The sequence below is a fragment of the Polychytrium aggregatum genome, assembly GCF_025602895.1.
Source record: "Polychytrium aggregatum strain JEL109 chromosome Unknown BJ171scaffold_5, whole genome shotgun sequence".
Lineage (NCBI taxonomy): Eukaryota > Fungi > Chytridiomycota > Chytridiomycetes > Polychytriales > Polychytrium > Polychytrium aggregatum.
The window spans coordinates 236328-263513 of record NW_026516207.1 but is presented as its reverse complement, the minus strand read 5'-3'; the positions used below and the strand labels follow the sequence as shown (position 1 = coordinate 263513).

Genomic DNA, 27186 nt, shown 5'->3' with positions numbered 1-27186 from the left:
ATGGTTGCGCACCGCCCACGGGGGTGCTGCCACGTTGAGTTTTGCTTGGCCTATCCGGAATCAGCAGACCTGCGTCTGGCGCCCATGCCACTGCCGCAGTTGTTCTGTGCTGCTTGTCGACCCACGGAGCACGGCGCTGCAGCAAAACGCCCGCTGGATGTCAGCGTTACGATGTTCGACAGAGGGCCTTTGTGTCGACCCCCACAAGCGAGCGTCCCTGCCAAGACCCCCGGCAGGCGCCGCTGGCCTCATGGCTGCCGCTGCTGTATAAAAGGGCTTGCTCGACGCCGCGGCCTGCCCATCCGCACCCAAGAAACCTCCAATACACCCATCATCCCAAGCACACCCTGAACCGACACATTCGACGCCATGGCGGTCACCAAGGAAGCTGATCCGGTCGGCTCCCTCGATCAGGCCCCCGCCGAGGACTCCCTGCCGGCTCCGGCCACCACCAACAACGCTCCTCGAAAGCGCTCCCCGCTGGCCCTCTTCGCCCGGAAGGCCAAAGGCGACAACGCCAATGCCCCGCCGCCAAAGGAAAAGGAACCGGTCGTCTCCTTTGGAAAACTCTTTCGCTTTGCAGATACGCGCGACAGGCTCTTGATATTGTGAGTTCGACGCAGTAGCAGCGAGACCAGGGCTGTCTCGATCGACTGGCCGTCGTCTTGGAAGCGGGACCGGTCTCTGTCACTCCCTTCAGCCGTGTCACCTCTCATTCCCAGGGGCTCCGCTATAGTCTTGACAGCTGCCCGGATCCAGCTCGTCCTGTCCATTGTCGCATGTTGTGTCGGCGCTGTATCCGCATGATCCACTGCCAACTGCCAAACCATTCTTCCATGCGTTCGCTCACTGGCTCCCTGTCTCATTCGCTCCACAGCTTCGGTCTGATCACAAGCGCAGTCATTGGCGCCCTGATGCCATGTTCCATTCTTGTCCTGGGCTCCTTCCTCGGGGGCTCCAAGAACCTCTTTGCGACTTCCCAGCTGGCCACTGATGCCAACGGCAACTACATCCTGCCTGGCGGCCAGGTCGTCACCAAGGCTCAGCTGCTCGCCAGCGTCGACCCCCAGCCCCTCTACAACACCATCTTGATTTTTGTGTATTTCGGCATCGCCATGCTCTTTTCGGGCTACCTCACCCAGCTCTTCTGGGTCCTCTCGGGCGAAAACCAGACCCGCCGCATTCGTCAGCTCTTTGTCAAGTCGGTGCTCCGTCAGGACGTTGGGTGGTTCGATCTTGCTGCCGAAGGGTCGCTCACGACCCGCCTCGCTCAAGACACAGCCCTGATCCAAGACGGCATCTCGGAGAAGGCCGGCATGTGTATCCAATCCATTTCCCAGTTCATTGCCGGATTTGTCATTGCATTTGTCAAGGGTCCAAAGCTTGCCCTGGTCCTGTTGGCTTCACTTCCACTTCTTGGTGTCGTTGGCACTTTGATGATTCGCGCGATCAGCAAGTTCACCGGAAAGGGCCAAGATGCTTATGCCGGTGCAGGCGCAATCGCTGAGCAAGTCATTGGTGGAATCCGAACCGTCTACTCGTTCTCCCTCCAGAAGCGGTTCATTGAAAAGTACGACAAGGAACTTGCAAAGGCCGAGGTGACTGACTTCAAGAAAGGTCTGTCGCTCGGCATCGGCTTTGGATCCTTCATGCTCGTCATCTTTGGGTCCTACGGCTTGGCCTTTTGGTACGGATCCCGGCTGGTTCTTAGTTCGGACATGGAAGGCCAGGATGTCTTGGTTGTGTTCTTCTCGATGATCATTGGTGCCATGGCCCTGATCATGCTCCCAACAAACCTGTCGGCCGTCTCCAATGCCCGTGGTGCTGCCTTCAAGATCTACGCCATCATCGACCGTGTTCCCACCATCGACTCGCTCTCGACCGAGGGAAAGAAGCCCGCCGAAGTCACCGGCTTTATCCAGTTCAAGGATGTCCACTTCACCTATCCCTCCCGCCCGGACACCAAGATCCTCCACGGCCTCACTCTCGACATTGAATCTGGCAAGACCGTGGCCTTTGTGGGGCCGTCCGGGTCGGGCAAGTCGACGATTGTGCAGCTGATCCAGCGATTTTACGACCCCTCCGGTACGACTGGGTGATGAGCGATGGGTGATGGGTGATGGGTGATGGGTGATGGGTGATGGGTGATGGGTGATGGGTGATGGGTGATGGGTGATGGGTGATGGGTGATGGGTGATGGGTGATGGGTGATGGGTGATGGGTGATGGGTGATGGGTGATGGGTGATGGGTGATGGGTGATGGGTGATGGGTGATGGGTGGTAGTGGTGGAATGTTGGCTGCGATCAGTCAAGACCAGATGGGAGGCGAGAGTTTGCGGAGCAGAACAACGACACATCATCTCACACCACGACACACCATCTTACACCATGCTACCTCACACCACACACCACCACATCATACATCGCACATCACACACCACACATTACATACCACGCCACACATTACATACCACACCACACATTACATACCACACATCTTACACCATGCTACCTCACACCACACACCACACACCACCACATCACACATCGCACATCACACACCACACATTACATACCACGCCACGCCCGCCAGCCGGCGACGTCGTCCTCGACGAAAACAACCTCAAGGACCTCAACGTCTCGTGGCTGCGCCAGCACATCGGAATCGTCGGCCAGGAGCCCGTGCTGTTCAACACCTCCATCAAGCAAAACATCCTCATGGGTGCCATCGAGGAGGTCACCGAGTCGCAGCTGATCAACGCCTGCAAGATGGCCAACTGCCACGCATTCATCACAAAGCTCCCTCAAGGCTATGACACCTCGGTCGGCGAACACGGCGGCATGCTCTCTGGCGGCCAGAAGCAGCGCATCGCCATCGCTCGTGCTCTGATCAAGAACCCCCGGATCCTGCTGCTGGACGAAGCCACCTCGGCCCTCGACACCCAGTCCGAGCGCATCGTGCAGGAGGCCCTCGACAACGCCTCCAAGAACCGCACGACGATCGTGATTGCGCACCGGCTGTCGACGATCCGCAACGCCGACGTGATCGTCGTCCTTGACCATGGAGTGATAGCCGAGATCGGCAACCACAGCGAGCTGCTCAAGAAAGGCGGGGTGTATGCCGGGCTTGTCGAGAAGCAGCGAATCAAGATGGAAGTCGAAACCACCCTTGGTGTTTCTCGCCGCAGGACACTGACTTCTTCTGGCGACACCGTCGTCGAGGAGAATGGCAATGGCGAGGACGAAGTTCAGATCGTCTCCGATAAGGACGACCACACCGCCGAGACCCGCCTTGTTTTGGAGTCAAGCGAGGATCATCGTAATGCTGTTCGAGCAGAGAAGAAACAGGAGAAAGACAGGCGACGCGAGCTCAAGAAGCAGGACGCCCCCATCCGGCGCGTTCTCGCGCTCATGAAGCCTGAGTGGGGATATATTATCCTTGGGTGCCTCGGCGCTTCCGGTGCAGCTGTGGTGGGTATGGATGCTCTGGGCTTGCGTTCGCCAGGGCGACTTTGGATCGCGGATGCTGTGCCCTCAAACCGCATGTCGGAGAACCACGCTCCCTGTTTGCTTACACATCACTCGCATCGGCTTTAGGTCTTCCCCGTGTTTGCTCTGATCTTCTCGACCGTCAGCATCATATTGCTTGATCCATCCGAGATCGATCCTGGGCCGTTCAAGGGAGCAAATCTGTACTCGTTCCTCTTTGTCGTTATGGGAGTCATTGCGTGCTTTTCGATCATCCTTCAGCTCTATGGTTTCGAAAAGGCCGGTGCAGCCATATCGAGACGAATCCGCCTCCTGACCTTTGCCGCGCTGTTGAGGCAAGAGGTTGGGTTCTATGACGAGGAGGGCCACAGTCTCGGCGCCCTCACGTCGAGACTCGCCGTCGATGCTCTCAAAGTCGGCGATCTGGTCACGAAGGTCTGGGGCGACGTCGCCCAGCTCATCGTCACGGCGGTTGCTGGATTCCTTGTGGCTTTCATCAACTCCTGGCAACTCACTCTGGTACGCACACAGCAGTCCGGATTACTGGTGTAGCTCTGTTCGACCGCTCGGCACTTACTGTGCTTGGGTCGTCATTCCGCAAAGGATCCCGCGCTATATCGAGACTAACGAGGACCGCACTAACCGCGAATGGCGCTTCGCAATGCGATTGCTTCCTCGCGCACAGATCCTCGTTGTTGCTTCTCCTTTCATCGGCGCTGCCTCCTTCCTCGAAGCACGTCTACGCCACAAGTTCGAGGATGAAACCAAGAAGCTGTATGAGGACTCGGGCGAGATCGCCGGCGAGGCTTTCAAGGAAATCCGCACCGTCACTGCCCTCAACCGTCAGCACTACTTTGAAGACAAATATAACGCCACTCTCGAGCACCCCCACCAAGTTGCCGTGAAGAAAGCACAAATCACGTCCCTGGGCAACGGATCCAACCAAGCTGCCTCCCAGTTTGCCTACGCTCTTGGTTTCTATGCAGGAATTCGCCTCGCCCTTGCAGGCATCATCGACTTCAAGCCTGTTCTCACCGTTCTGATGGTATGTGCGTCTTGATCGCTGAATTGAGCACCGATTCTCTTCAAGCGTCTGGGATTCACATCACTTCAAACGCGCAGTGTGGGTGTCTGGTGCCGACCATTCACAGCACCCACCTTGTGCTTGCTCCAATGTGATCGCTGATTGTGGTGCGCATTCGCTGCTGTCTCCCACTCTGTACTTCAGGCCATAATGATCACCGCTCAGGGTCTTGGCCGAGCCTCCAACTTTGTCGGTACCTACACCACAGCCAAGCTCTCAGCCATCAACGTAAGCCTCCTCATACTCTGCCTTTGCTCCAATAGCTGTGTGTTGTTTTCTTCTCTGCTCAACCGACTCAGTCCGCCACTCGGTGCGATACAAATGTCATGGCTAATCTGCTTTCGGACGCAATAGACCTTCGAGCTGATCGACAGAGTCACCAAGATCGACCCAGATGCCGACGGTATTGTTGCCGAGGAAATCGACGGTGATTTCGAGTTCAAGAATGTGCAGTTTACCTATCCTGCACGCCCCAACCAGCCCATATTCGACGGAAAGCTGAGTGTGAAGGGCAACAAGAATCTCACCGTTGCCCTGGTCGGCCCCTCTGGCTGTGGCAAGTCTACCACTGTCGGCATCATTCAGAGGTGGTACGACATCTCCGGTGGCCAGGTGCAGGTCGATGGCAAGGATGTGAAGGAATACCAGCTCCACAGCTTGCGCAAGCACATGGCTCTTGTCGGCCAGGAGCCCGTCTTGTTCGACATGAGTATCCGCGAGAACATCCTCGCGGGCACCGAGCGCACCGATGTTTCGGAGGAGGAGCTTACCGAAATCGCAAGGATGGCCAATATTCTGTCCTTTTTGGATGAGATGCCCGACAAACTTGGTAAGTGTCGACCAGAGAAGATCATTGGGTGATTTACACCACAAGATGCATTTGGCCAAGCAAAATTTTTGGTGCTGCTGATGCTGGCCAGTACAGTATCCAAAGCTTTGGGTAGTGAGTGCTGTTTCATCTGCAAATTGAATATGGGCATGGCTATGTGTGGACATTTCTCGACTCACATTGCTATGATGTGGCTGTCCAGATACTCGAGTTGGCGACAAGGGATCGCAGCTCTCTGGCGGTCAGAAGCAGCGAGTCGCCATCGCACGCGCCCTGATCCGCAATCCCCGCTTCCTGCTCTTGGACGAAGCAACGTCAGCCCTGGTGAGGAGAGAATGTGTGATTGCGATTGATCTCTGGGTTTCGAATGACGACAGCCGGCTGGCCGAGTGTGGCATCGCGGGAGAACCAGCGGTCGAATGAGCGAGCTGTTCTTGCACGAGCGGAGCTGACCAAGATTCTCCCACCAGGACTCTGAATCCGAGAAGCACGTACAGCAGGCAATCGACAACGCCATCAAACAAGGCGGCCGCACCACAATCACGATCGCACACAGGCTCTCCACCATCCAGGACGCAGATTTGATTGTTGTTATTAAAGATGGTGCTGTCGTTGAGCAAGGCACCCACTTTGAACTCCTGGCTCTCAACGGAGTCTACAATGCCCTCGTGAAGCAGCAGGATCTTTCTGTGTTTTGAAACCAAAAAGTACAACCTTCTTTCGTGAGGAGATCATGCTGGTCTATTCCAAAGAGCCAATGGGGTCAGTAGTAATATGATTCCTGTTACTCGTTATCGCTACCCAAATATACTGATGTAGTTGTCATGATGCCCAATTGAGAAGATGAGCCACAATACAACCACTGTGCCGAGCTACTCCGAGGTGCCAGAGTCAAGTGAGTGCCTCTGGGAGGGATCATTGGACGGCTCAATGAACGGGCGGTTTGTGGACAGCCACTTTGATGTCTCAGAATCAACGGACAATATGACAGCGTACCCGTTTTGAAACCGGGCACCCCGTTCTGAGTCAGGGTTGTTGCTTCTGGTCTTGAATACGCATCTGCCCCTTGAGCCATGACCAAACTGTGCGTCCAAGGAGACTGGAGCCCAAGTAACTTGAATCGCCTGAGTATCATGATATCGAGAAGCCTCGCTTGTACTGAGGATATAATGCATCCGCCACACTCCCACATCAAGACATCGGTACTTCATGGAGCATGATCTCGGAACCGCGGTCGATCGTCGCCACAGGAGATTGACTGGTGTATTCAAGATTACGCTCCTGAAACGAACGAAAACAGAGCGATTGCTAACCAGGACCGGAAACAATCGCATGGCTTGCCCACTGGGGGCTGCATATCACTGTGAGGGACACTTAGGGACACGCTGTCCTGTTTCGTTCTAAACAAGCGGTGTCATGATGCCTTTGCATTTCCGGATTCAGTGATTTGATAGGCGAAGTGGTACCCACTGACCAATAATAATGATTATAACGAATAATGAGATTCGGCAATTTCGTCTCTGAACACAGGAGGGGTGAGCCGGAACCAATGGCGAATGGATTTACGTGGCGTTGAGATCCTGCTGCTTCACGAGAGCATTGTAGATTCCGTTGAGAGCCAGGAGTTCAAAGTGGGTGCCCTTCTCGACCACCTCTCCGTCTTTAATAACGACAATCATATTGGCGTCCTGGATGGTGGAGAGCCTGTGTGCAATCGTGATTGTGGTGCGGCCGCCTTGTTTGATGGCGTTGTCGATTGCCTGCTGTACGTGCTTCTCGGATTCAGAGTCCTGGTGGGAGAATCTTGGTCAGCTCCGCTCGTGCAAGAACAGCTCGCTCATTCGACCGCTGGTTCTCCCGCGATGCCACACTCGGCCAGCCGGCTGTCGTCATTCGAAACCCAGAGATCAATCGCAATCACACATTCTCTCCTCACCAGGGCTGACGTTGCTTCGTCCAAGAGCAGGAAGCGGGGATTGCGGATCAGGGCGCGTGCGATGGCGACTCGCTGCTTCTGACCGCCAGAGAGCTGCGATCCCTTGTCGCCAACTCGAGTATCTGGACAGCCACATCATAGCAATGTGAGTCGAGAAATGTCCGCACTTAGCATCCAAGATTTCATATCGAGCAGCAACACAACAAACACTCGTGCAGCTCTCGTTGTTGGGGAGGGGCTCGCTTCTGTTTGATGCAGTCACTCACCAAAGCGTGCCGGGAAATCTCCAATGAACACCATCATGTTCGCCATCTTAGCAACTTCTTCAATCTCTTGGTCCGTGACATCGGTTCGTGTGGTTCCGGCCAGGATGTTTTCCTTGATGGTCATGTCGAACAAGACGGGCTCCTGGCCGACCAGGGCCATGTGCTTGCGCAGATTGTGGAGCTGGTATTCCTTTACGTTCCTGCCGTCGACCAAGACCTCGCCCGCAGCGGCATCGTACCAACGCTGGAGCATGCCGATAGTGGTGGATTTTCCGCAGCCAGAGGGGCCGACAAAGGCGACAGTGGTGTTCTTCTCGCCCTTGAGGTTGAACTTGCCTTCAAAGATGGCCTGAAGCGGGCGGGCGGGATAGCGAAACTCGATGTTCTTGAATTCAAAGGCTCCGTCGATTTTATCCACCTCGAGACCCGGTTTGTCTGGGTCAATAGAAGTCTCGCGATCGAGGAGCTCGAATGTCTGGCATCCGAGAAGAGGTGCAGCTCCGATGAGATCATCAAATCTGTGCAACACATGCGCTCAAAGAAGTATAGACACATGCGCTCCGAGGCTGACAAGAAGCATGTTCTTGCACCAAGCGGGACTCATTGTCTTCGCAATGTGCAATATTTTGCATGTTCATTGGAAAGGTATATAGACTTACGCTGATGGCAGCAACCTTTGCCGCCGTATACGTGGCCACGAAATTGGATGCGCGACCGAGGCCTTGTGCGGTGATCATGACGGCCTGTAGTCAAACGGAGCGGGGATGATATTTGATTGAGTTAAGCTTCTGCGAAATGGCTGCGATTTGCTTCGGGACGATTTTCTATACTCGGGCGGTATCACTCGCAGGAGATGGTCATGTCGACGAGACCCATATACTTGTCGTGCCCACACATGATAGTGCAAAGATGATGAGGAACAAACCCGCGCCAGCGATTCCGTCGAGTAAACACATACCATCAGAACAGTAAACACAGGCTTGAAGTCGATGATGCCTGCCAGAGCGAGACGGATGCCGGCATAGAAGCCAAGAGCGTTCGCAAGCTGGGAAGCTGCCTGGTTGGATCCGTTTCCAAGGGACGAGACCTGGGCCTTTCGCAAGGCGAGCTTGTGTGGATGATCAATGCTGGCGTCGTACTTGTCCTCGAAATAGCCTTGTCGACACAACGCGGCAACGGTACGGATTTCTTTGAACGCCTCGGCAGCGATTTCTCCGGATTCTTCATAAGCCTTCTTGGATGCATCTTCAAATCCACGGCGGCTGCGGACTTCAAAGAAGGAGCCGATCGCAAGGAACGGTGTGGCACACAACACGATCTGCAAAAATGGTTCAAGGGATCGAGTTAGAGCCCAAGGATAACCATCTCTCACAGAGACCCGGCGAGCAGTCAAAGCATCATATTGTGTTTGGGTATGTGCCTCGAATACAGTGTCATTCGCTGCCGACTAAAGCTCTTACCAGGGTGAGCTGCCAGGAATTGATGAAGGCAATCAAGAGTCCGCATAGGGCTGTGATGATGAGCTGGGCGACGTCTCCCCAGACCTTTGTAACGAGTTCGCCAACTTTGGATGCATCCACCGCCAATTTCGATGTGAGAGCGCCGACGCCGTGGCCTTCTTCGTCGTAATACCCAATCTCCTGGCGGAGCATAGCCTTGAAGGTCATAATACGAATGCGACGGGACATGGCTGCGCCGGCTTTTTCGAACCCATAAAATTGCAGGTTGTAGGACAGAAATGCGACGAAACCGATGATCAAGAACAAAAATGAGTACAGGTTGGCGCCTTGGAATGGTCCGGGATCGATCTCGGATGGATCAAGCAATATGATGCTGACGGTCGAGAAGATCAGAGCAAACACTGGGAACACCTGGATAATGATACGACAACAAAGCAAAGCAGCAATCAGATCAATGAACCAGCGACTGAGCAATTAGGCAGAAACGACATGGTGCCCGTCACTGGGTAAGCATCTCTCCTCCGATGACAAGTGCAGCCAAAACCACGTACCGTTCCAGCACCAAGTGCTCCGATAATGCCAATGGCAAGGTACCCCCATTCAGGCTTCATCATCTCAATGACGCGCCAAATCGGGGCGTCTTGCTTCTTGAGAGCATCGAGCTCCTTCTTCTTTTGGTCCTTTTCGGCCTTGAGAGCCTGGCGGTGTGCTTCGTGCGTATCCAAAACAAGGCGAGTCTCGACAACCTGACCGTTTTCGTCCTTGACAGACTCGACAACATTTTGGGGAACAGTATCGGCCTGCTTCTCGACCTCGATTTCCTCAACAATTCCTTCCTGTTGTTTGTTCATGCCAGAGTCCTTGGAGCCGCTGAGGTTCTTCGCGAGGGTGGTTTCGACTTCCATCTTGATTCGCTGCTTCTCGACAAGCCCGGCATACACCCCGCCTTTCTTGAGCAGCTCGCTGTGGTTGCCGATCTCGGCTATCACTCCATGGTCAAGGACGACGATCACGTCGGCGTTGCGGATCGTCGACAGCCGGTGCGCAATCACGATCGTCGTGCGGTTCTTGGAGGCGTTGTCGAGGGCCTCCTGCACGATGCGCTCGGACTGGGTGTCGAGGGCCGAGGTGGCTTCGTCCAGCAGCAGGATCCGGGGGTTCTTGATCAGAGCACGAGCGATGGCGATGCGCTGCTTCTGGCCGCCAGAGAGCATGCCGCCGTGTTCGCCGACCGAGGTGTCATAGCCTTGAGGGAGCTTTGTGATGAATGCGTGGCAGTTGGCCATCTTGCAGGCGTTAATCAGCTGCGACTCGGTGACCTCCTCGATGGCACCCATGAGGATGTTTTGCTTGATGGAGGTGTTGAACAGCACGGGCTCCTGGCCGACGATTCCGATGTGCTGGCGCAGCCACGAGACGTTGAGGTCCTTGAGGTTGTTTCCGTCGAGGACGACGTCGCCGGCTGGCGGGCGTGGCGTGGTATGTAATGTGTGGTGTGTGATGTGCGATGTGTGATGTGGTGGTGTGTGGTGTGTGGTGTGAGGTAGCATGGTGTAAGATGTGTGGTATGTAATGTGTGGTGTGGTATGTAATGTGTGGTGTGGTATGTAATGTGTCGTGTGTGATGTGCGATGTATGATGTGGTGGTGTGTGGTGTGAGGTAGCATGGTGTAAGATGGTGTGTCGTGGTGTGAGATGATGTGTCGTTGTTCTGCTCCGCAAACTCTCGCCTCCCATCTGGTCTTGACTGATCGCAGCCAACATTCCACCACTACCACCCATCACCCATCACCCATCACCCATCACCCATCACCCATCACCCATCACCCATCACCCATCACCCATCACCCATCACCCATCACCCATCACCCATCACCCATCACCCATCACCCATCACCCATCACCCATCACCCATCACCCATCACCCATCACCCATCACCCATCACCCATCACCCATCACCCATCACCCATCACCCATCACCCATCACCCATCACCCATCACCCATCACCCATCACCCATCACCCATCACCCATCGCTCATCACCCAGTCGTACCGGAGGGGTCGTAAAATCGCTGGATCAGCTGCACAATCGTCGACTTGCCCGACCCGGACGGCCCCACAAAGGCCACGGTCTTGCCAGATTCAATGTCGAGAGTGAGGCCGTGGAGGATCTTGGTGTCCGGGCGGGAGGGATAGGTGAAGTGGACATCCTTGAACTGGATAAAGCCGGTGACTTCGGCGGGCTTCTTTCCCTCGGTCGAGAGCGAGTCGATGGTGGGAACACGGTCGATGATGGCGTAGATCTTGAAGGCAGCACCACGGGCATTGGAGACGGCCGACAGGTTTGTTGGGAGCATGATCAGGGCCATGGCGCCCATGATCATCGAGAAGAACACAACCAAGACATCTTGTCCCTGCATTTCCGAGTTGAGGACGAGCTTGGATCCATACCAAAAGGCCAGAGCATAAGTGGAAAACATGACAAGCATAAACGAGCCGAATCCCGTTCCCAATGCCTGGCCCTTCTTGTAGTCCGTGATGAAGGCTTGCTCCAGAGCCTTTTCGTACTTGTCAGAAAACCGCTTCTGGAGGGAGAACGAGTAGACAGTGCGAATACCAAAGAACACTTGCTCAGCGATTGCGCCTGCACCGGCATAAGCATCTTGGCCCTTTCCGGTGAACTTGCTGATCGCGCGAACCATCAAAGTGCCGACGATGCCAAGGAGCGGGAGAGCCGCAAGCAGAATCACGGCGAGTTTTGGTCCTACATGTGGTTATGGCTTGGTCATTTCATCTGGCGCAGCCACCAAGATGTTCACAACCGTCTCCATGCGGTTCTTTACACCTGTGCCCACTTCTCACGAAGCCCTCAGCCTCTCAGGAGCGAATCGATCAAACTCCCATTCAAGGCAACGTACCTTTGGTAAATGCAATGACAAATCCTGTTACGAACTGACTCACGGACTGTATGCACATTCCGGCCTTCTCCGAGATGCCATCCTGGATGAGCTGAGTGTCTTGAGCGAGGCGAGTTGTGAGCGAACCCTCGCCGGCCAGATCGAACCAGCCCATATCTTGGCGCAAGACGCAGCGCACGAATAGCCGACGGATACGACGGGTCTGGTTTTCACCGGCAATAACCCAGAAGACTTGGGTGAAGTACCCGCAGAACATCATCGCGATCGCAAAATACACAAAGATCAGGATGATGTTGTACATGGGCTGCGGGTCAACTTGTGCCAGGAGCTGGGTCTTGGTGATGATTTGTCCATTTGCCAGAACCAAGTTGCCACTTGCGTCCATGTGGGATCCGGCCGGGAGGCTCGGCGACGCAGCCAGGCTGCTGGCGCTGCCCAAGAAGCTTCCAAGCACCAGGACGGCGCTCGGAATGAGGGCACCGATGCCCATACTGGTAATAACTCCCAGCCTGTATGTGAGGCATTGAGCTAGTTGTTAGTGAGCGGGCAGAGCACGGCCAAGATATCGAACCTGCCTCACCAAACGAACACAACGGCGCAGCAACTGCCGTAACATTTCTGCTCGCGTCGGCAGAGATGCATAGCCTCCTGTCCATCGGCCAAGCTGCATGTGATGGCTGACCAGACGCTCCCGACATGGTCGACGCGGCGTCGCAACAGGAAGTTCCATTCGCCGAAGGAAGCGTCAAGCGCATGCTATATCTCCACCTTGGCCGCTCGAACCGTGGGTCCTCGATACTTACGCGATAAGAAGACGGTCGGTGGCATCGGCAAAGCGAAACAGCTGAAGAAACGGAACGGCGGGATCACTCTGTTTCTTATCCTTTCTGCGACGGCGAAAGCGCCCTCTGCCAAAATTGCTCTCGACTGGAGATTCACTGTCGATTTTCTCGAGGGATCCGCCGACAGGTACGTTGAGCTGCACCGCGGCGTTAACCGGCGCCTGCTGCTCCTCTGACATGCTGGTCCACAGACAGGAGGCTTACGGAATCAGAGGCAGGAACGAACGGACGAGTCTGGAAACTGCTTCGCGACGCGCCGTCCTACTTATAAGAGAGCGGGTCGTGTTTCGCTACCTCGGGAGCGGGCAGGGGGCTGGGTGCGGCTACGAGGGGGCTTATTGCCGGGGAGTCCGTAGTTCTCATGGGTGTTTGGCGCCAAGTCGAGCATGGCTGGGCCTGATTCAACGGCCAGCGTGTTATCGCGGGACTTGGCGTCCCATTGGATCTCGATGCAGCGCGGCGGGACAGGCAACCCAATTGAGATACAGAGGACAGTGCTACTGTCTCGATTTCGTGTGGCTCCGCCAGCAAAGGAGAGATTGGAGATGGCGGGCTGGCGGCCAACGACAGCATGATTGATGGCCAGTGATTGCACAGGAAAGGCGTGCTCGCTCAGCGCCGGCCAAGTGATGGGCTGCCATACCGGATGAGAAGATCCCTTTGCTCCCGGCCGATCAAAGAGAGGCGCGGCGAGGAGCAGATCCGGTCGGTTGATTGGAGGAGACCGAGGCCGGCCAGCCCATCCATCGTCCGCACGGATCATTCGCCGTGGGAATCGGTTTGGCGGGTGGACAGTCGCGTGGCTGGCAGCCAGCCTGTGGCCATCTGGCCACGCCAAAGAATGGCTTGACTCCATCTTCTCGCTCCTGCCTCCTGCCATCCATCTGAATCAAGCATCCCCCAGACCCGACCAGGCTGCGTGACTGTCGCCATCCCTGGGCCTATTCCCCTGTCGACCGCCGATCACCCGACGTAACTGCCTACCACGCCATGCCTCCTCCGTCAAAGTCACACGTTGTTGGCTTTCCAGTCTATTCTCTAAGCTTCACTCCGTCGTCATTCCGGGTTGTCCTGGGCGGCGGCGGCGGATCAGGACGCAACGGCGTCAAAAATGCTGTGGTGAGCCTCCGTGCTATGCCGCTCCAACCGCTAGCTTGTCTCACGATTCGATTCAGGCCAACTTGGCCCCCTCCTGCAGGCATCCTGCACATGACGGTCCACAGCCCGACCCAGCTAGGATGCAGACTCGGGAGAGTCAGACGCAGTAGACTAACGCTGTTTCCCGATCAGCTCGTCTACCAAATCGACCCTGTCACCCTCGACGTTAAGCCCCTGACGGATCACCAGCTCGAGAAGGGAGAGGACGCCTGCATGTCTCTCGCCGTCCATCCAAAAGTTAGTCGGAAACGACATTGCTGCTCCGCTGCCGATGATGATGATGGAGGTTTCCCGAGGCTGACTCATTGGGCTTGGTGGTGAATGTTTTAATATCATACGCAGGACAAGGTCATCGTCGCTGCAGCGAACTGCACGGAAGACGAAATTGCCGGTGGACTGAACAAAAACTGCCGCATCTTTTGCCTCAAGGACAACAACACCAGGTCGGTCGAGTGGATAGCGGGCTGCTGCTGGCCAGCAGGATCCCCCAGTAGGATCGCCCAGTAGGATAGCCCAGATCGGCAGCTTTTGTGTGCTCAAGGAACTGAAAGACGTGCGTTGTAAACTTAGCATACAGCAGGCCAAGGCATTCGACTCGATTGGCGAAACCAGCCCGGACACCTACCAGGTTCGCATCCCGCATTCTCAAGAACAAGCAACGTCGTAGCGACGGTTGCAGCTGACTCGCTGGTGCTTCCGACAGTGCTGGCATTGTCTTCCAGCCCGTTCCCTTGACCCACAGCGTCTTTTGTGCTGACTCATGCATTTCCACGATTTAATACCGCCGACGATAGAAAGTGACCCGGTTCAGTGCTGATGGCAAGCTGCTCGCCTCGGGACTAACCAACGGCAAGGTAAGAGCCGCTGGCCCTTCGATATGCTCATGATTCTGCTCACCTCGCACTTGGATGAAGCGAGCATCGAGGCCCAGGCCCTTGTCCAGCTCAACTCGCCGTCGCTCAGCTGATGAAAGTGCCCTCTCACTGCAGCTCAAGGTCTATTCTTGGCCCAGCTGCTCCCTCGTCGAGGAGCTGACCCATCCTAGCGATGTTATCGATATTCACTTTGGTCCCGAAAACAAGGTAAGCACCTACTCTATCGAGCGAGGAGCCTGTTTTGCGCAACTGAACCTACTAACTCACCTGTCCGACAACATAAATGCTACAGGTTGTTTCGGTTTCCTCGCAAAAGCTCATCGTCACCTCCATCGGGAAAGCCGAGCAGCTTTGTGCGCTGGATAAGCCCGTGTTCGACGAAAACCAACCGGCAGAGTTTCGTGGGGCACGCTTTGCTGCCAGCGAGGCGAACGAGGTGTTGCTGGTCATTGCCAATGCCAAGAACAAGAAACGGTCGTGTCTGTACAAGTACACTGTTGGAAAGGAGTGCAAGCTGCTTGGGTCAAAAGTGCTGGCGCCTCGTCCCGTCACGACTTTTGATATCAGGTGCGATCCAGGCTGCTGGCCATGATTGATCTGCTTGATGGTGCTGGCTCTGTGATGTATCTCAACGGGATGAGCTGACTTTCCGCCTTCATCCTCGTGCTCATTTTGATGCCCTAGTCCGAACGGCGAACTTCTGGCATATGCAACATCGGACTGCGGCATTACCGTGCTGTCCACCAGGACTATGAAGGTGGATACGATTGGCGCGCGCCAATGCTGTTCGATCAGTCCCGGCTGATCGGGTCTGCATCGCCGGTCTCTCTGGTTGCAGATCGGATGAATCTAACGCATCACCGATGCCGTTCCTGCAGGTCCTGCACACCATGCCCAATGCACACGGCTTTCCTGTGACGTCGCTGTCCTTCAGTCCTGACTCAAACATCATTGCTAGCGGCTCGGCTGATACTACCTGTCGGCTCGCTGTGCTGCCCCCTAAATCGTCAGGTGAGACTCGACAGCGCGATAGTGATTTGAGCCGATGTACGTGTCTACTCAGGCCAGTGCTAATTCCGTTGTACCTAGCTGTTTGCGGAGTGTGCTTGTCGATCTAATCCCCCGAGCGCTGCCTTTCCTCAACTTCCCAGGAGTTTCCTCGATCCTCCTCCTGCTGCTGGCCATTTTTGGCGCAATCCTCGCTGTATATCTCGGGCACGAGTTTTCCCAGTGACGCTCGGCTGCTGTCAGAATACCGAGACCTCATTGATAGTAGAACACTTACGCTCTGTATTCAGACAAACATGGACATTGCGCATGAAGTGCAACTCCTCCGGGGCCGTTCGCAGGCCCTTTCGTCACTTGTTATGGCCGTCCAGACAGCCGTTAATGTCTGTGTCCAAGTTGGTTGCCACGCGCTGTGGAATAGAGATTTCAATACGTCCAGAACTACGGCCATGGTGTCGAGAAAGGAGGACACTATGAAAAAATTTCTTGTTAATAAAATGAGCGAGAACGAAAAAACGCGCTCTCGGAGCCACCTCGGTCGGCGAGAAGAGCAGTCTCTGGCGAGAGACCCCCGAGGGAAGGCGAGAAGCCTCTCGCCATCACACACACACACACACACACACACACACACACACACACACACACACACACACACACACACACACACACACACACACACACACACACACACACACACACACACACACACACACACATCCGCACACACACACACATCCGCACACACACACATCCGCACACACACACACTTTGCACAAGGGAGTCAAACACCTCCCATCGACCATCCCAAGAGGGATGGCAACCCCGAAGTGGACTGCCCAGAATATGGGCGACCCGGCATCCACTGTCGAAATACTCAAGGAACAGTGCGAGATACTTACAGTCTATCCAGAAAGAAACGGGACAGTCACTTTCTGGCTTCTGAAGCCCGCTGACTGACTGTAGACCCAGCGGGTAGGCCATGGCATTGCACTCCTGTCTTCGTTGGCAATCTCTTTGTTTTGGTTGGTTGGGAAGCACAGTCTTGAATACACCCGGTCGATCTCCTGTGGCGATGATCGACTGGCATACCGAGATCATGTTCCGTGAGGCATTGATGTCTCGATCCCACAGCGTATGGCAGCTTGCACAGCTCCGGACAAAGTGTGGTTTCTCGATATCAAGATACTCGACCTTCTCGAGTCGCTTGGCTTCCCGACAATGTGAGCACACCTGGGACGTGTTGAACTCGTTCACCGAGCACACATGGATCTTGGAGACGGATCGGTCTGGTGGGCGTCTCTGGTGGTGGGTGAACTGCTCAAAGTACTTGGCGAACCTGAGTCTCCTGGGACTGGATGCGTATCCCTTCCCTTGCTTCCAGGATGCATTCCCAAAGGCAATCACCACTTCGGTCTCCTTTGGTACCTGGTCAATGACTTGCTTGCACATCTCGTGGACGGTGCGCTGTCGCTTGCCGTAGAGATCAAGCCGTTTGAACCGCCGTCGCCGGGTCAGGCTGAAGTACAGCTGTTTCTCCAGCATGTCTCCATCGAACACATGGCGAATGTATTGCAGGAATGAAGCCAACCCAGGGATCTTGGGACTTGGTGTGGTGCTCATCCATTTCTGCAGACCAAGGATCTTGTGGGTGCTCTGGATCCACTTGGTCGCTTGGGTGGTGCCAGTTCGATGCTGGTACTCCTTGTTGGAGAACGACACGATCTTCTCGTTGGCGCGCTGTGCCTTGGTCACCTTGACACCGTCTTGCTCCTGGATGGATGGTTGACCGGGTGCTCGAATGACAGCGGTGAAGATCGATCCCACACCAGGGTCGATCCCGATCCATGTGGTCCGAGAGTCGTCGATGGGACCGACCCTGACCTGGATCCTCTGCTCGGGAGTGAGTGCGCTCGCCTTGTCGTCCTTGTCTGTGGGTTCTGGCTTGACATCAGGATCCTTCTTCAGGATCTTGTACCTGAGTGTGGTGATCGAGCACCCGACCCCATCGGTGGTGATCTCGCAGCCAAAGAGCTGCTTCCCCTCCTTCCTGGCACCAAAGAGTCTCGGATCCAGCTTGAAGTTGGTCTGCCAGAAGGTCTCTTGCTTTGTGGTGCCATTGACCTTGGTCTTCAGGTCGTCCCACTTGAGTCCAGTGCCAGTCTGGTATCCAAGGATCTCCCACAATGCTTTGGTGTCGAGCTTGACATACTTGGCTCAGGCATCGCAGCGCGGGACCAAGGTGCACTGTGCTCGAGGGACATTGTGTCGCTTCTTCGTCTGGGCAAGCCGGTCGGTCAATCGCTTGATCCGTTTCATGTTGATGGTGATCTGCTTGCACACCTCCTCGTGCTGGGTCTGGAGATCTTTGAGTCTGTCAGCCCCGATGTGGTGGATGGGTTGACACATCTCCTCGTTCAGTCGCCCACGCTCTCCTTTCAGATCATCAGTCCCCCTCACGAGCCTGGGAATGATCATCTTCTGAAAGACCACCATGAAGAGGGCCTCCTTCAGGTGGGTCAGTCGAGAGACTTCACTGGCCAGTTTCGATACAACTCGATACAGGTCCTGGTGGCTTTCGTACCGAAGCTCATACAACTGGTCGGCATGGTGGGCGAAGGATTTCCTCAGATCACCGAGAAGTGTCTTGGAGAGGGGATTCTCCATCAGCTTCATACAATCGTCGACGTGTGTATGCCGTTTCACACCCTTGGGAGCAATCAGGGCCAGATTGCAGAATCGGCGTAGAAGGGACCAATATCGATCGAGAACGTGGGTCTCACAGTTGACGGCATAGGTCTTGACAGCCAATGTGAGGACCTGTGACCCAGTACCCTTTGGAAGGGACACTGGAGGCAGGATACACGTCTCACTCCATGCACGCCGATACATCTCATAGGTGTCGATGATGTGCCTGTCATCTTCTGGGGTGTTTGTCCTGACACTCACTGTTCCTGTCTGCACCATATTGAAGCACTTTCGAACAAACGAAGGTGTAGTTGATGACACGGTGGGGAGGGTGATGCCCTCGTCCAAGCACCGCCTGAGATGCAGCTCCAGGAGTCGAGATGCTTCGTACTGCACTTGAGTCATGGCTCGGACAGTCTCCTCGATCTTGTCGTGCAAGGTGTCGTTCTTGATGATGGCATCGAGGGTGCACTTGACGGTGGAGTAGTCGGCCTTGACTTGCTCGTTTGGGCCACAGCCCGGCAAGGTAGAGCTCCAGAGTGGGTTATAGAAACGGCACTTTGGGGTGTTGCTTCTGGCATGACCCACTTGCTTGCACGTGGCACATACAGGGACCTTGGGTGCTTGGCTGACCATTTCAGCGACCGAGGCAGGGCTGCTGTCGATTCTGGCTGTGCACTTCTTGGTGAAGGGCCTAACATGGTTGGTCAGGCCACAGGCACGACACGATTTGATGACGGGTTTCTTGGCCACAGGAGAGTCACTGGGTGATCCTGGGTCGGGGTCGGGGGGTGTCTTTCTCTTGGGAGCCATCTGGCGAGAAAATAGCAGCGATGGCTGGTTCTTGTCAGGAACGGAGCTGGACTTTGGCACCAGACAGCTGATGGTAGTCGAACGGACGGTCGTAGGACGAAGGGGAGTGTATTCAATAGGCTAAGGGCAGGATACACGAGGCAAGGTGAGGTGCTGGTTCTGAGGCCACAGCACCTCGTTTATATCTCTAAACGCCGTCCTTGTTCGCCGCAGATTTTTCTTCCACTACAAAGGAGATTGGTTATCTGCGACGGGGGGAGATTAGATCCGAACGTTTCCCTCGCCCGCCGGGAGGTTTCATGTCAGTGCCTTACCCAACATTGCACATCAAGGAAACAGGACACGGGTTGGGGCGCCCATGAAACCATCCACCGGGCGTGGAAACGCGGTTCATGACAGTTCTGCCCTTGGGGAAGAAAAATTCTCCTCAAATCCAGCGCATTTTGGGCTGGCAGAGATACTGTGTAGTGGCGTCCTTGATTCAGATCCAGAAACGCATCGCTCGCTCAATCAGTCGTGGGAAGACATCTTGTCAAGGTGAGTCTTGCCTGATAGCCAAACGATCATGTCATCTCACTGACACACAGCCACGCTTGACTAGGTTTCCAACCAGAGAGATTCAGATGGTGGTGGTTCTTGTCCGCAATCGGAGTGGAGCTTCCAACAATGATACAATTGGTCATTCCTCCACACCAATTGCCCACCACCACCGTCAATCGGCTCAAGGTGATACCAAATGCCGTCAACCGACCATGGCCGGATTCCAACTTTTGCTGCGCCACATACAACGTGACTTTCAGGTGACCGAGATGAGCAGCCGCGAGGGGGCCGTAAAAAATTGATAGTGGGATTGCTTCGGTTGAGTGCTTCGGTTGAGTGCTTCGGAGGGCCGTCCACAAACGGCAGGTCCAGCCCTCCCCGCTTGGATCGAGCCACCGGATCGAATCGGGCTGTCTGGATCCAGCCGCCGTCCTTTTGCTTTTTCGGGCGTTTGCCGCTCTGGCTCAGCCATCCGATCAAAAGGGCCTGTCCGGGAGGTTTGCCTTGCATCTCGCCTTTCGCCTCTCGCACCCTGCTTTGCCCGCCCCGGCCCCCTTGCAAGCGACCGTCTGCCCCCCCCCAGCTGAAAATTGACTGCCGAGGTGAGAGCATTGATCGGCTCTGGAGCCGCGATGCGCTGTGTCACGGCGACGGCTGGTCTTTGGTTTTCCGGAGATCTGCCAGCCACCTTCCCCCCGAGATCCTCGATCAGCATCCGCCTTCATTCCCTATCTTTGCTGCTTCTGGTTGCGACGGAATTGGCCTCGGTGGACACGAACCACACATGCTGGACAGACCAGCCCGGCGACGGCCGCCGCCTCCGTAACCATGGCCTGATCTTCGCCAAGCACGGCGACGAGATCTGTGTGCGTGTCCGTTTCTGGCCGGTCGCCCGGCTGGCTGGGCTGTTGGTCTGTCCGGCATTTCTGGTGTCTGGCTGGCCCCCCAGCGGCTCCCGATCCGCTCGGGCAGGGGCAGATGGGATGAGGAGCGTCAGCGTTCGGGGTCGATTCGGCTGTCGTCTGTTGTCTGTTGTGAATCTTGGCATTCTGCATTTGCGTTTCATTTTTATGTCGGCGGCTGAGTCCTGCATCCACTTCCTCGCAACGGCTGGCTCTCTCTCTCTCTCTCGGCCTTCTCTTGGTCCTTGCTTGCTGCGTGTCGTCTGCGCACTCCTTGCCTCCGCACTCCTTTCCTCATCCCTCTCTTGTTTTAATATGTATCTCTCCCATCTCCACGCCACGCAGAGTAACGTCCTCCATCCTCTCAGCTGCTCCTCCACCCTCCATATCTCCAGCCAAGTCCAAATCCACACCACACTCCGCCTCCCGCCTCCAGCCAATCCTCAACGCACTCTACCACCCTCGAGTCTCCTCGATTCGATCAGCTCCTTTCGCTGGCCCTCGGTTTTGCCCTCCTACACAAGCGCCCCAGCCATCTACCCTCTTTTGAGCACCTGTTTCACCCACTGCTCCTCGGCCGCGACCCTTTCTTGCCTCAACCCCCGGATCCACGAGCACCCATGCACTCCACAAACAGCGCCGAAACGTTTAATAACTCGAGCCCTTCACCCGACAGAAAACGCTCTCTGGAAGCTGGCTCAGATGAGGACGAAGACCTCGGCTCCCGCGGAGGCCGCTACAAGCGACAGGCAGCCGAGCCCCTGAAGCCCGGAGACGCCCCAGCCCCCGTCTCTGTACCGAGCGAAGATCTCAACCACTCCTCGGGCGACCATCCTACCGGCACGGGCTCTGGCTCCAAAGCCCACCACGGTCCTTCGGGAGGCTCGGATGCTCCTGCGGCGCGTTATTTTTCGATGCGTGCCCTGGTCGCCACCAAGGACGCGGGTATCATCATTGGCAAGAGCGGACGAAACGTGGCCGAGATCCGAGAAGAGAGCGGTGCCAAGGTCACTGTCTCGGAGAACATCTCGGGTGCCCCCGATCGAGTCATTACCATCACCGGCACCCTCGACTCGATTGCCAAGGCCTTCTCTTTGATCGCCAAGAAAATCGTCCAGGAGTACCCCGACTCGACCGTCGACATCAACCAGCGCCCCTGCACAATCCGTGTTCTCGTGCCACACACCCGCATGGGTTCCGTCATCGGCAAGTCTGGCATCAAGATCAAGGAGATCCAGGATGCCTCCAGCGCCAAATGCACAGCCTCGGAGGAAATTCTCCCCAACTCTTCCGAGAGAACTGTCACTGTCCATGGCGTTATTGATGGTGGGTATCATTGCGTCGTCACCGTTTAAGGCGATGGTGGCTCTGGCTGCAGCGACGATGTCTATGATGGTAGCGAACGAGTAATTGTGTGCTGAACGAGTCCTCCGTGAGCTTTGCTCAATCAGCGACGCATCCACACTGGCTTGCACCACCGTATTTTCCATCCTCGCACATACTGATCATACATCACTGTTGCTGTAGCTATCCATATTGCCACCTACCATATCGGCGCTGTCCTCCAGGAGCATCCCGAGCGATCGATTGGAACGATTCTGTACAAGCCTCAGGCGCTCTTCCGCGGCATGCAGTACCCGCCGATGCCCCCGCACGGATACTATCCCACTGGCGCAGTCGGGGCGGCTCCGTTTGCAAGCCCGATTGCAGGCAACCGCCCCGTGATGCCCGCGGGTATGATGGCCCCCAGCAACCCGGCCGCTGGACTCCAAATGCAGCAGATCTTTATCCCCAACGAAATGGTTGGTGCGATCATTGGCAAAGGTGGCAGCAAGATTAACGAGATCCGCCAAGTTTCCGGCTGCCAGATCAAGATCGCCGAGGGCTCTCAGGGCGCGACCGAGCGGCTCATCACCATCACTGGATCACCCGAAGGCAACCAGACGGCCCTGTATCTGCTCTACAACCGTCTTGAGGCCGAGAAAGTTCGACTAGGCACCAACTCGGCTCACTCGAGCCAGCGCTAGCCATCTGCAGTCCTGGTAGCGGTTGCGATGCATTCTGCTTGATGTTCGTTTGCTGGAGCCCATCCCATCACTCTTTGCCCTTCTCTCAACTTCTTTCTGCTTTGCATGCCGGTTCCTCGCTGTGGATTGAGCGACCCAACCCGAACTCGATTCACTTTGGCCCGGAAGAGCTACTTCTGTACAAAACGAAACAGGACCCCCAGACTTTCTGGCTCTGTCTGGTTTCTAAATACACATATGCCTATACATTCTACGTGTCGAGCTTGAAAGGGTTGGTGCCGATTGCGAGCCATCGATCGACGTGGATCTATACCGCAGAAATCGCCCCTGCCAATGCCTGGCTGCCCTACCCACGCTTCCATCGCCACAAGTCTCCCGATCCATCCCGTGAGATGCGTGCGTGACCCGCCGGAGGAGGCGAGTGCTGCTGCAATTGAATGCTGTACAGCAGTTGGAGACTGTCGGACATCCACTTTGCTGCATGTTGCATCTCCGTCCTGAATGTCTCCGGTGCTCCCGGACGGACTCATGATCCCGGGTCGGCGGACCTGGCGCTTGCCCTCCACCCATCAGCACGCCAGCGTCATCGCCTCAAACGGCGTCCTGCTGGCGGTCCGCCCGTCTGTCCCTCCATCTATCGCTCCATTCAATCCTGGATCAACTATCTCGACAGCTGGTGCCCACTTGGCCGGGTCGGGTAAGGCGAGCGCATACGGATTCCTTTGCTGTTCATGGCCATTGCATGGCGCACCCTTGGCACCGCCTCTTGGCGCCATTATGGTCGCCCATACATTAATCTTGGCTTCTACTTTCGATTGCTCACGGTGACTGACAGCGCCGAATCAATTGACCGTATCCATGTCGTCGCCATCGTCACCGCTGAGTTCCAGTATAGTTCCCAACAAGCCTGCCCCTGTCGTCTCAAGCAATCCGGCCATCAGCGCCCTCTCTGCCCTCCTGCTTGCCAGCAAGGGCGGACAAGGCCGTGCAAGCGACGGAGCAGCGTTGAGTACCGGGGCTCTGCTCGTCAAATCGAATGCTGACGACAGAGCACAGCAACAGCAGCAACAGCAGCAGCAGCAATCCAACCGTGTCCGCATTTCGAGATCCAGAGACCGCGGTGGCATCGAAAATCTATGGCCGGGCATGGTTCCGTCAAGCTCGGGCACTTCGTCAGTCTCGGCAGGAAGCTCGTTTGGCGGCCGTGACGGCCAACTCTCTCCCAGCAACCACTCTACCAATACGCCTCATTCCCTTGGCCTGACAATGCCGATCCCTATCCAAGTCGGCTCTCACAGCTCGGTTGCGACCTCATCGTCATCGTACATGGCTTTGTCGCCGACCTCAGTCATATCAAGTTCCCCGGCAGCTCAGGGTCCGGCTGCCGCCCTCCAACGGATCGTTCTTCCGTATGTACCGGCCTCTGGCTCGATCCTCAAGCGAGCTTGCCAGGGCAGCGGTAAGAGTTACTATTCCCTGTCGGCGCAAGCCGACCGATTTGTGTGCGAATACGACACCATCCACCACTTGGCCGAATGGAGAATCAAGAACTCCCACGATCCACTCTTTGGTCTTAGGTGCGATGCTGATGATTTGCTGGATGTCCCGCACACGACGTCACTGCTACATGGTTTGCTTGCCCAGCTATCCTAATATCTTTACTTCGTCTCTGGACATAGTTGCTGCGCCCTCTGTGATCCCGAGTCATGGACCTTTCAGGGATCGCAGTATGATTCGAGCCTGGCCCATCTCTATGCGGACACAGATGGATGCATTCCCTCAAGCGTTATTCTTAACTACCCAAAGTTCATTGTTCCCTGGCGCTATCGTAACAAGAAGACAGGCGCGATTTCGTGGAAGATCTTCCATCTCTGTGGCGGCAAGGTCGAGAGCAGCGACAGGTTTGTTCCGGGACCCACCCTGCAGTGCAGCTTGGGTTGATGTACTTGGCAGAAGCAACCCGCATGAAGCACAGACTATCTAGCCACAGGGGCTTCGGCAGCCCCAATGAGAGACAACAATACTTATTTCTGTCGCTACTTTGCCAGCGAAACCATCATCGTGAACCCATTTAAAGACCGAAAGCTCATGCACACCATCAACCAAGTGCGCGAGCAGTACCGGAGGTCAGTGTATCGAGGCCACTGCCCATTCATACACTCTGCCACCTCACGAACGCTTGTTTCCAGTGGCTGTTGTTACCGACAAAGAGCGGAAACAGCGACTCTGTTCAGCGTCTCTGACGGGATGCCTGCTCTATCTAGATACGAAATGGGCCGCCCGCTCGTCGACTACCTTCTGCGAGTCATTCAAGAGATCCTTGGGGACTATGGTTTGCCCGGTGGACCTACCAGCTCCAAGGCCGACGAGAATCTGCTCAAGCAAATGAAAAAGTAAGCATCCTCCTTCGGCAATAGTCCTTCGTTCTCGGCTGTAGTCGCTCTGTGCTCGCCAGCGATCCTGATGGCATCGGGCCTGGGGCTGCCGCGACTGCTGCGTTAACCAGAGCACGCATTCGTATCAATAGGCAAGGACACAACCTCATGCTGCTCTGTGAGGTTGAGATTGGCCTTTGTCGACACAAAGCTCTGCTGTTCAAGATCCTCTGTGATGTTGTCGGACTTGAGTGTGCGCTCGTGACGGGTTATTCTACCGCCGGTCGCCACCAGTAAGTCACTTTCCAGCATGCCACGGGATCCATAACTACATTGGAGTGATGCCAGCACCGCTGCCGTTTTCTCTGCTCTGCGACTTTCTTTGCCGCTGCACTTGAATACGCTTCATTCAGTTCTGACGACCACCCGTTGAATATCCCTATTCTCGATTTTGCGCTGGGCAGATGGAACATTGTCACCCTTCCGGGCCACGGTGACTTTCTGATCGATCCAACATCGCCTTACTTCACTTGGGCGAAGAAGGGCAGCCAGCGAGCCAAGGGCTACAAAATCAAGGCGGATGACTCGTTCGGGCACGCTGGCTTCACTGCGAAGGATATGGGGTTGTTGTAGCCGATCTCGGTGGGCTGTCGATCAGCGATTGCTGTTGGGCTGGTTGGTCGGTTCCGTCTTGTTCCGTCTTGTCCCATGTTGTTCCGTGTCCTGAACTACTGCTATGGCTTTATGCCTTCGATGACCTGTCCTGCTGCTGCAAAGCTCGTTGTCAGCCGGAGTTAAGGCGCCAGACAGTAAAGCGGAACATCCTGGCTTCATCTTGACGGGAAGAGATAGTCGTGGGAGCGCCTGGTTCAATAACAAGGCATTCCGTTTTCACTGCGCTTGCCGAGCTTTGGCCAACCCACGCCAAAGTGGCAGCGCAATATTGCCTGTTGGGGTTGCGCTTCGCGCTGGCGGTTGTGCCCAAACCGCCTTCACTCTCCATTCACAACCCTGCCCTGATCTGTGGTCCGGTTGCCCTGACCCAAAGTCTGCCTGTCGATCATCCTCGCTCGCCCGCTCCAGCGACTTGCTTACACTACCCGCACCGCAAGCCGAGTCGCTGTCCTTCAATTGCTCGGTCGTAGGGTGTCATCATGTCCGAGAGAGAAAACCCCAACCCGCCGGCCGCTTCGTTCCGCCCATCGACTCTGTTCGAGTATTTCCACCCAAAGACAACCAATCTTGTCACCAGGGTCAAGCCAAAGGCGTCTCTGGATGTGATCGACCTTGATGATCCCAAGCCAGTCGCAGCTTCGCTCAATGTCTATCCTCGGGCCTCCCACAGCACTCTTGTGCCGCTGCCGAGACCCACACCTGTGTCGCAGCTGGCGGGGGCCAAGAAGAGCGGCCTTGGCCCAACTTCGTCGTCGGCAAAACTTGGAGGCAATCCTGTTACTCGACTAGCCGTGCTTCGATCCGCTCAGCTGCAACGCCAGTCGAGCTCTGCCTTGATCTATGATGTCGATGCTCCTTCCGAGCCTGGGCCCACTAGCTTGTCGACAAAACGAGTCGCCGAAACAGCTGCTCACTCCCTATACACAGCCCCTCATCCCCCGGAAAAGAAGATGCGAGACGAATATTGGGATCTAGAGCCTCGCTGGCAATCGAAAAAAACAATCGTTTTCCAGAGCGGGTCAGTCAGGCGTAATCCCTACGAAAGCAAGAGATTTGGAGACCACGATCTTTCGGAGGAGCAGGCCAAGGTCCTGGAGCTCGTCAAGACCGGCGAAAATGTGTTCTTCACCGGAAGTGCCGGCACGGGCAAGAGTTTCCTGCTCCGCAGGATCATCTCGTATCTCAAAGAAACACATGGGTCTGATCAGGTTGCAATCACGGCGCCGACCGGCATAGCCGCCGTCAATATCGGTGGCTGCACGCTGCACTCGTTCGCAGGATTCGGCCTTGGCAAAGGTAGGTC

General features: G+C 55.7%; 6 protein-coding genes across 6 annotated transcripts; 5 read left to right on the top strand and 1 right to left on the bottom strand.

Moving 5' to 3' along the window:
• Nucleotides 1-198: 198 nt before the first annotated feature.
• On the top strand, nucleotides 199-6299 carry BJ171DRAFT_490297 (P-loop containing nucleoside triphosphate hydrolase protein). The gene is made up of 9 exons (XM_053109605.1): nucleotides 199-608; nucleotides 878-2085; nucleotides 2594-3471; nucleotides 3598-4008; nucleotides 4175-4534; nucleotides 4718-4801; nucleotides 4928-5402; nucleotides 5605-5726; nucleotides 5873-6299. The coding sequence occupies exons 1-9, from the start codon at nucleotides 370-372 to the stop codon at nucleotides 6098-6100; spliced, it is 4005 nt and encodes a 1334-aa protein (XP_052970203.1). The 5' UTR covers nucleotides 199-369; the 3' UTR covers nucleotides 6101-6299.
• A 551-nt stretch (nucleotides 6300-6850) lies between these two features.
• Nucleotides 6851-12875, bottom strand: BJ171DRAFT_633878 (P-loop containing nucleoside triphosphate hydrolase protein; the record flags this gene model as incomplete). Its single annotated transcript, XM_053115663.1, has 11 exons — nucleotides 6851-7192; nucleotides 7339-7460; nucleotides 7605-8079; nucleotides 8264-8347; nucleotides 8563-8922; nucleotides 9065-9475; nucleotides 9616-10526; nucleotides 11119-11829; nucleotides 11984-12298; nucleotides 12359-12492; nucleotides 12787-12875. Coding segments are annotated over 11 exons (3840 nt in total), but the record flags the coding sequence as incomplete, so codon positions are not given.
• An 830-nt stretch (nucleotides 12876-13705) lies between these two features.
• On the top strand, nucleotides 13706-16382 carry BJ171DRAFT_595935 (quinon protein alcohol dehydrogenase-like superfamily). The gene is made up of 10 exons (XM_053114638.1): nucleotides 13706-13944; nucleotides 14116-14220; nucleotides 14326-14426; nucleotides 14554-14611; nucleotides 14778-14837; nucleotides 14973-15065; nucleotides 15151-15425; nucleotides 15543-15615; nucleotides 15737-15869; nucleotides 16010-16382. Exons 1-10 carry the CDS (start codon nucleotides 13816-13818, stop codon nucleotides 16090-16092), a joined length of 1110 nt encoding a protein of 369 aa, XP_052970201.1. The 5' UTR covers nucleotides 13706-13815; the 3' UTR covers nucleotides 16093-16382.
• A 1348-nt stretch (nucleotides 16383-17730) lies between these two features.
• Nucleotides 17731-18566, top strand: BJ171DRAFT_490287 (uncharacterized protein; the record flags this gene model as incomplete). Its single annotated transcript, XM_053109604.1, has 1 exon — nucleotides 17731-18566. The coding sequence occupies one exon, from the start codon at nucleotides 17731-17733 to the stop codon at nucleotides 18265-18267; it is 537 nt and encodes a 178-aa protein (XP_052970200.1). The 3' UTR covers nucleotides 18268-18566.
• Nucleotides 18567-21078: 2512 nt separating this feature from the next.
• On the top strand, nucleotides 21079-22918 carry BJ171DRAFT_234765 (uncharacterized protein). The gene is made up of 2 exons (XM_053106568.1): nucleotides 21079-22132; nucleotides 22334-22918. Exons 1-2 carry the CDS (start codon nucleotides 21427-21429, stop codon nucleotides 22831-22833), a joined length of 1206 nt encoding a protein of 401 aa, XP_052970199.1. The 5' UTR covers nucleotides 21079-21426; the 3' UTR covers nucleotides 22834-22918.
• A 550-nt stretch (nucleotides 22919-23468) lies between these two features.
• BJ171DRAFT_234754 (ethylene-responsive protein kinase Le-CTR1-domain-containing protein) lies at nucleotides 23469-25852 on the top strand. Its single transcript, XM_053106567.1, has 7 exons — nucleotides 23469-23530; nucleotides 23669-24410; nucleotides 24513-24734; nucleotides 24882-24959; nucleotides 25098-25226; nucleotides 25361-25501; nucleotides 25673-25852. Exons 2-7 carry the CDS (start codon nucleotides 23692-23694, stop codon nucleotides 25839-25841), a joined length of 1458 nt encoding a protein of 485 aa, XP_052970198.1. The 5' UTR covers nucleotides 23469-23530; nucleotides 23669-23691; the 3' UTR covers nucleotides 25842-25852.
• Nucleotides 25853-27186: the final 1334 nt, after the last annotated feature.

Coding starts and splice junctions, on each gene's coding strand:
- BJ171DRAFT_595935 (XM_053114638.1), top strand. CDS start 13,816: ATGCCTCCTCCGTCAAAGTCACACGTTGTTGGCTTTCCAGTCTATTCT. Junction 14,612..14,777: donor CCAGCCCGGACACCTACCAG/GTTCGCATCCCG, acceptor CGCCGACGATAG/AAAGTGACCCGGTTCAGTGC. Junction 14,838..14,972: donor CGGGACTAACCAACGGCAAG/GTAAGAGCCGCT, acceptor CTCTCACTGCAG/CTCAAGGTCTATTCTTGGCC.
- BJ171DRAFT_234765 (XM_053106568.1), top strand. CDS start 21,427: ATGCACTCCACAAACAGCGCCGAAACGTTTAATAACTCGAGCCCTTCA. Junction 22,133..22,333: donor TGTCCATGGCGTTATTGATG/GTGGGTATCATT, acceptor CTGTTGCTGTAG/CTATCCATATTGCCACCTAC.
- BJ171DRAFT_490297 (XM_053109605.1), top strand. CDS start 370: ATGGCGGTCACCAAGGAAGCTGATCCGGTCGGCTCCCTCGATCAGGCC. Junction 609..877: donor CGCGACAGGCTCTTGATATT/GTGAGTTCGACG, acceptor TTCGCTCCACAG/CTTCGGTCTGATCACAAGCG. Junction 3,472..3,597: donor GCGCTTCCGGTGCAGCTGTG/GTGGGTATGGAT, acceptor CATCGGCTTTAG/GTCTTCCCCGTGTTTGCTCT.
- BJ171DRAFT_234754 (XM_053106567.1), top strand. CDS start 23,692: ATGTCGTCGCCATCGTCACCGCTGAGTTCCAGTATAGTTCCCAACAAG. Junction 24,735..24,881: donor AAGGTCGAGAGCAGCGACAG/GTTTGTTCCGGG, acceptor CTACTTTGCCAG/CGAAACCATCATCGTGAACC. Junction 25,502..25,672: donor TCTACCGCCGGTCGCCACCA/GTAAGTCACTTT, acceptor TGCGCTGGGCAG/ATGGAACATTGTCACCCTTC.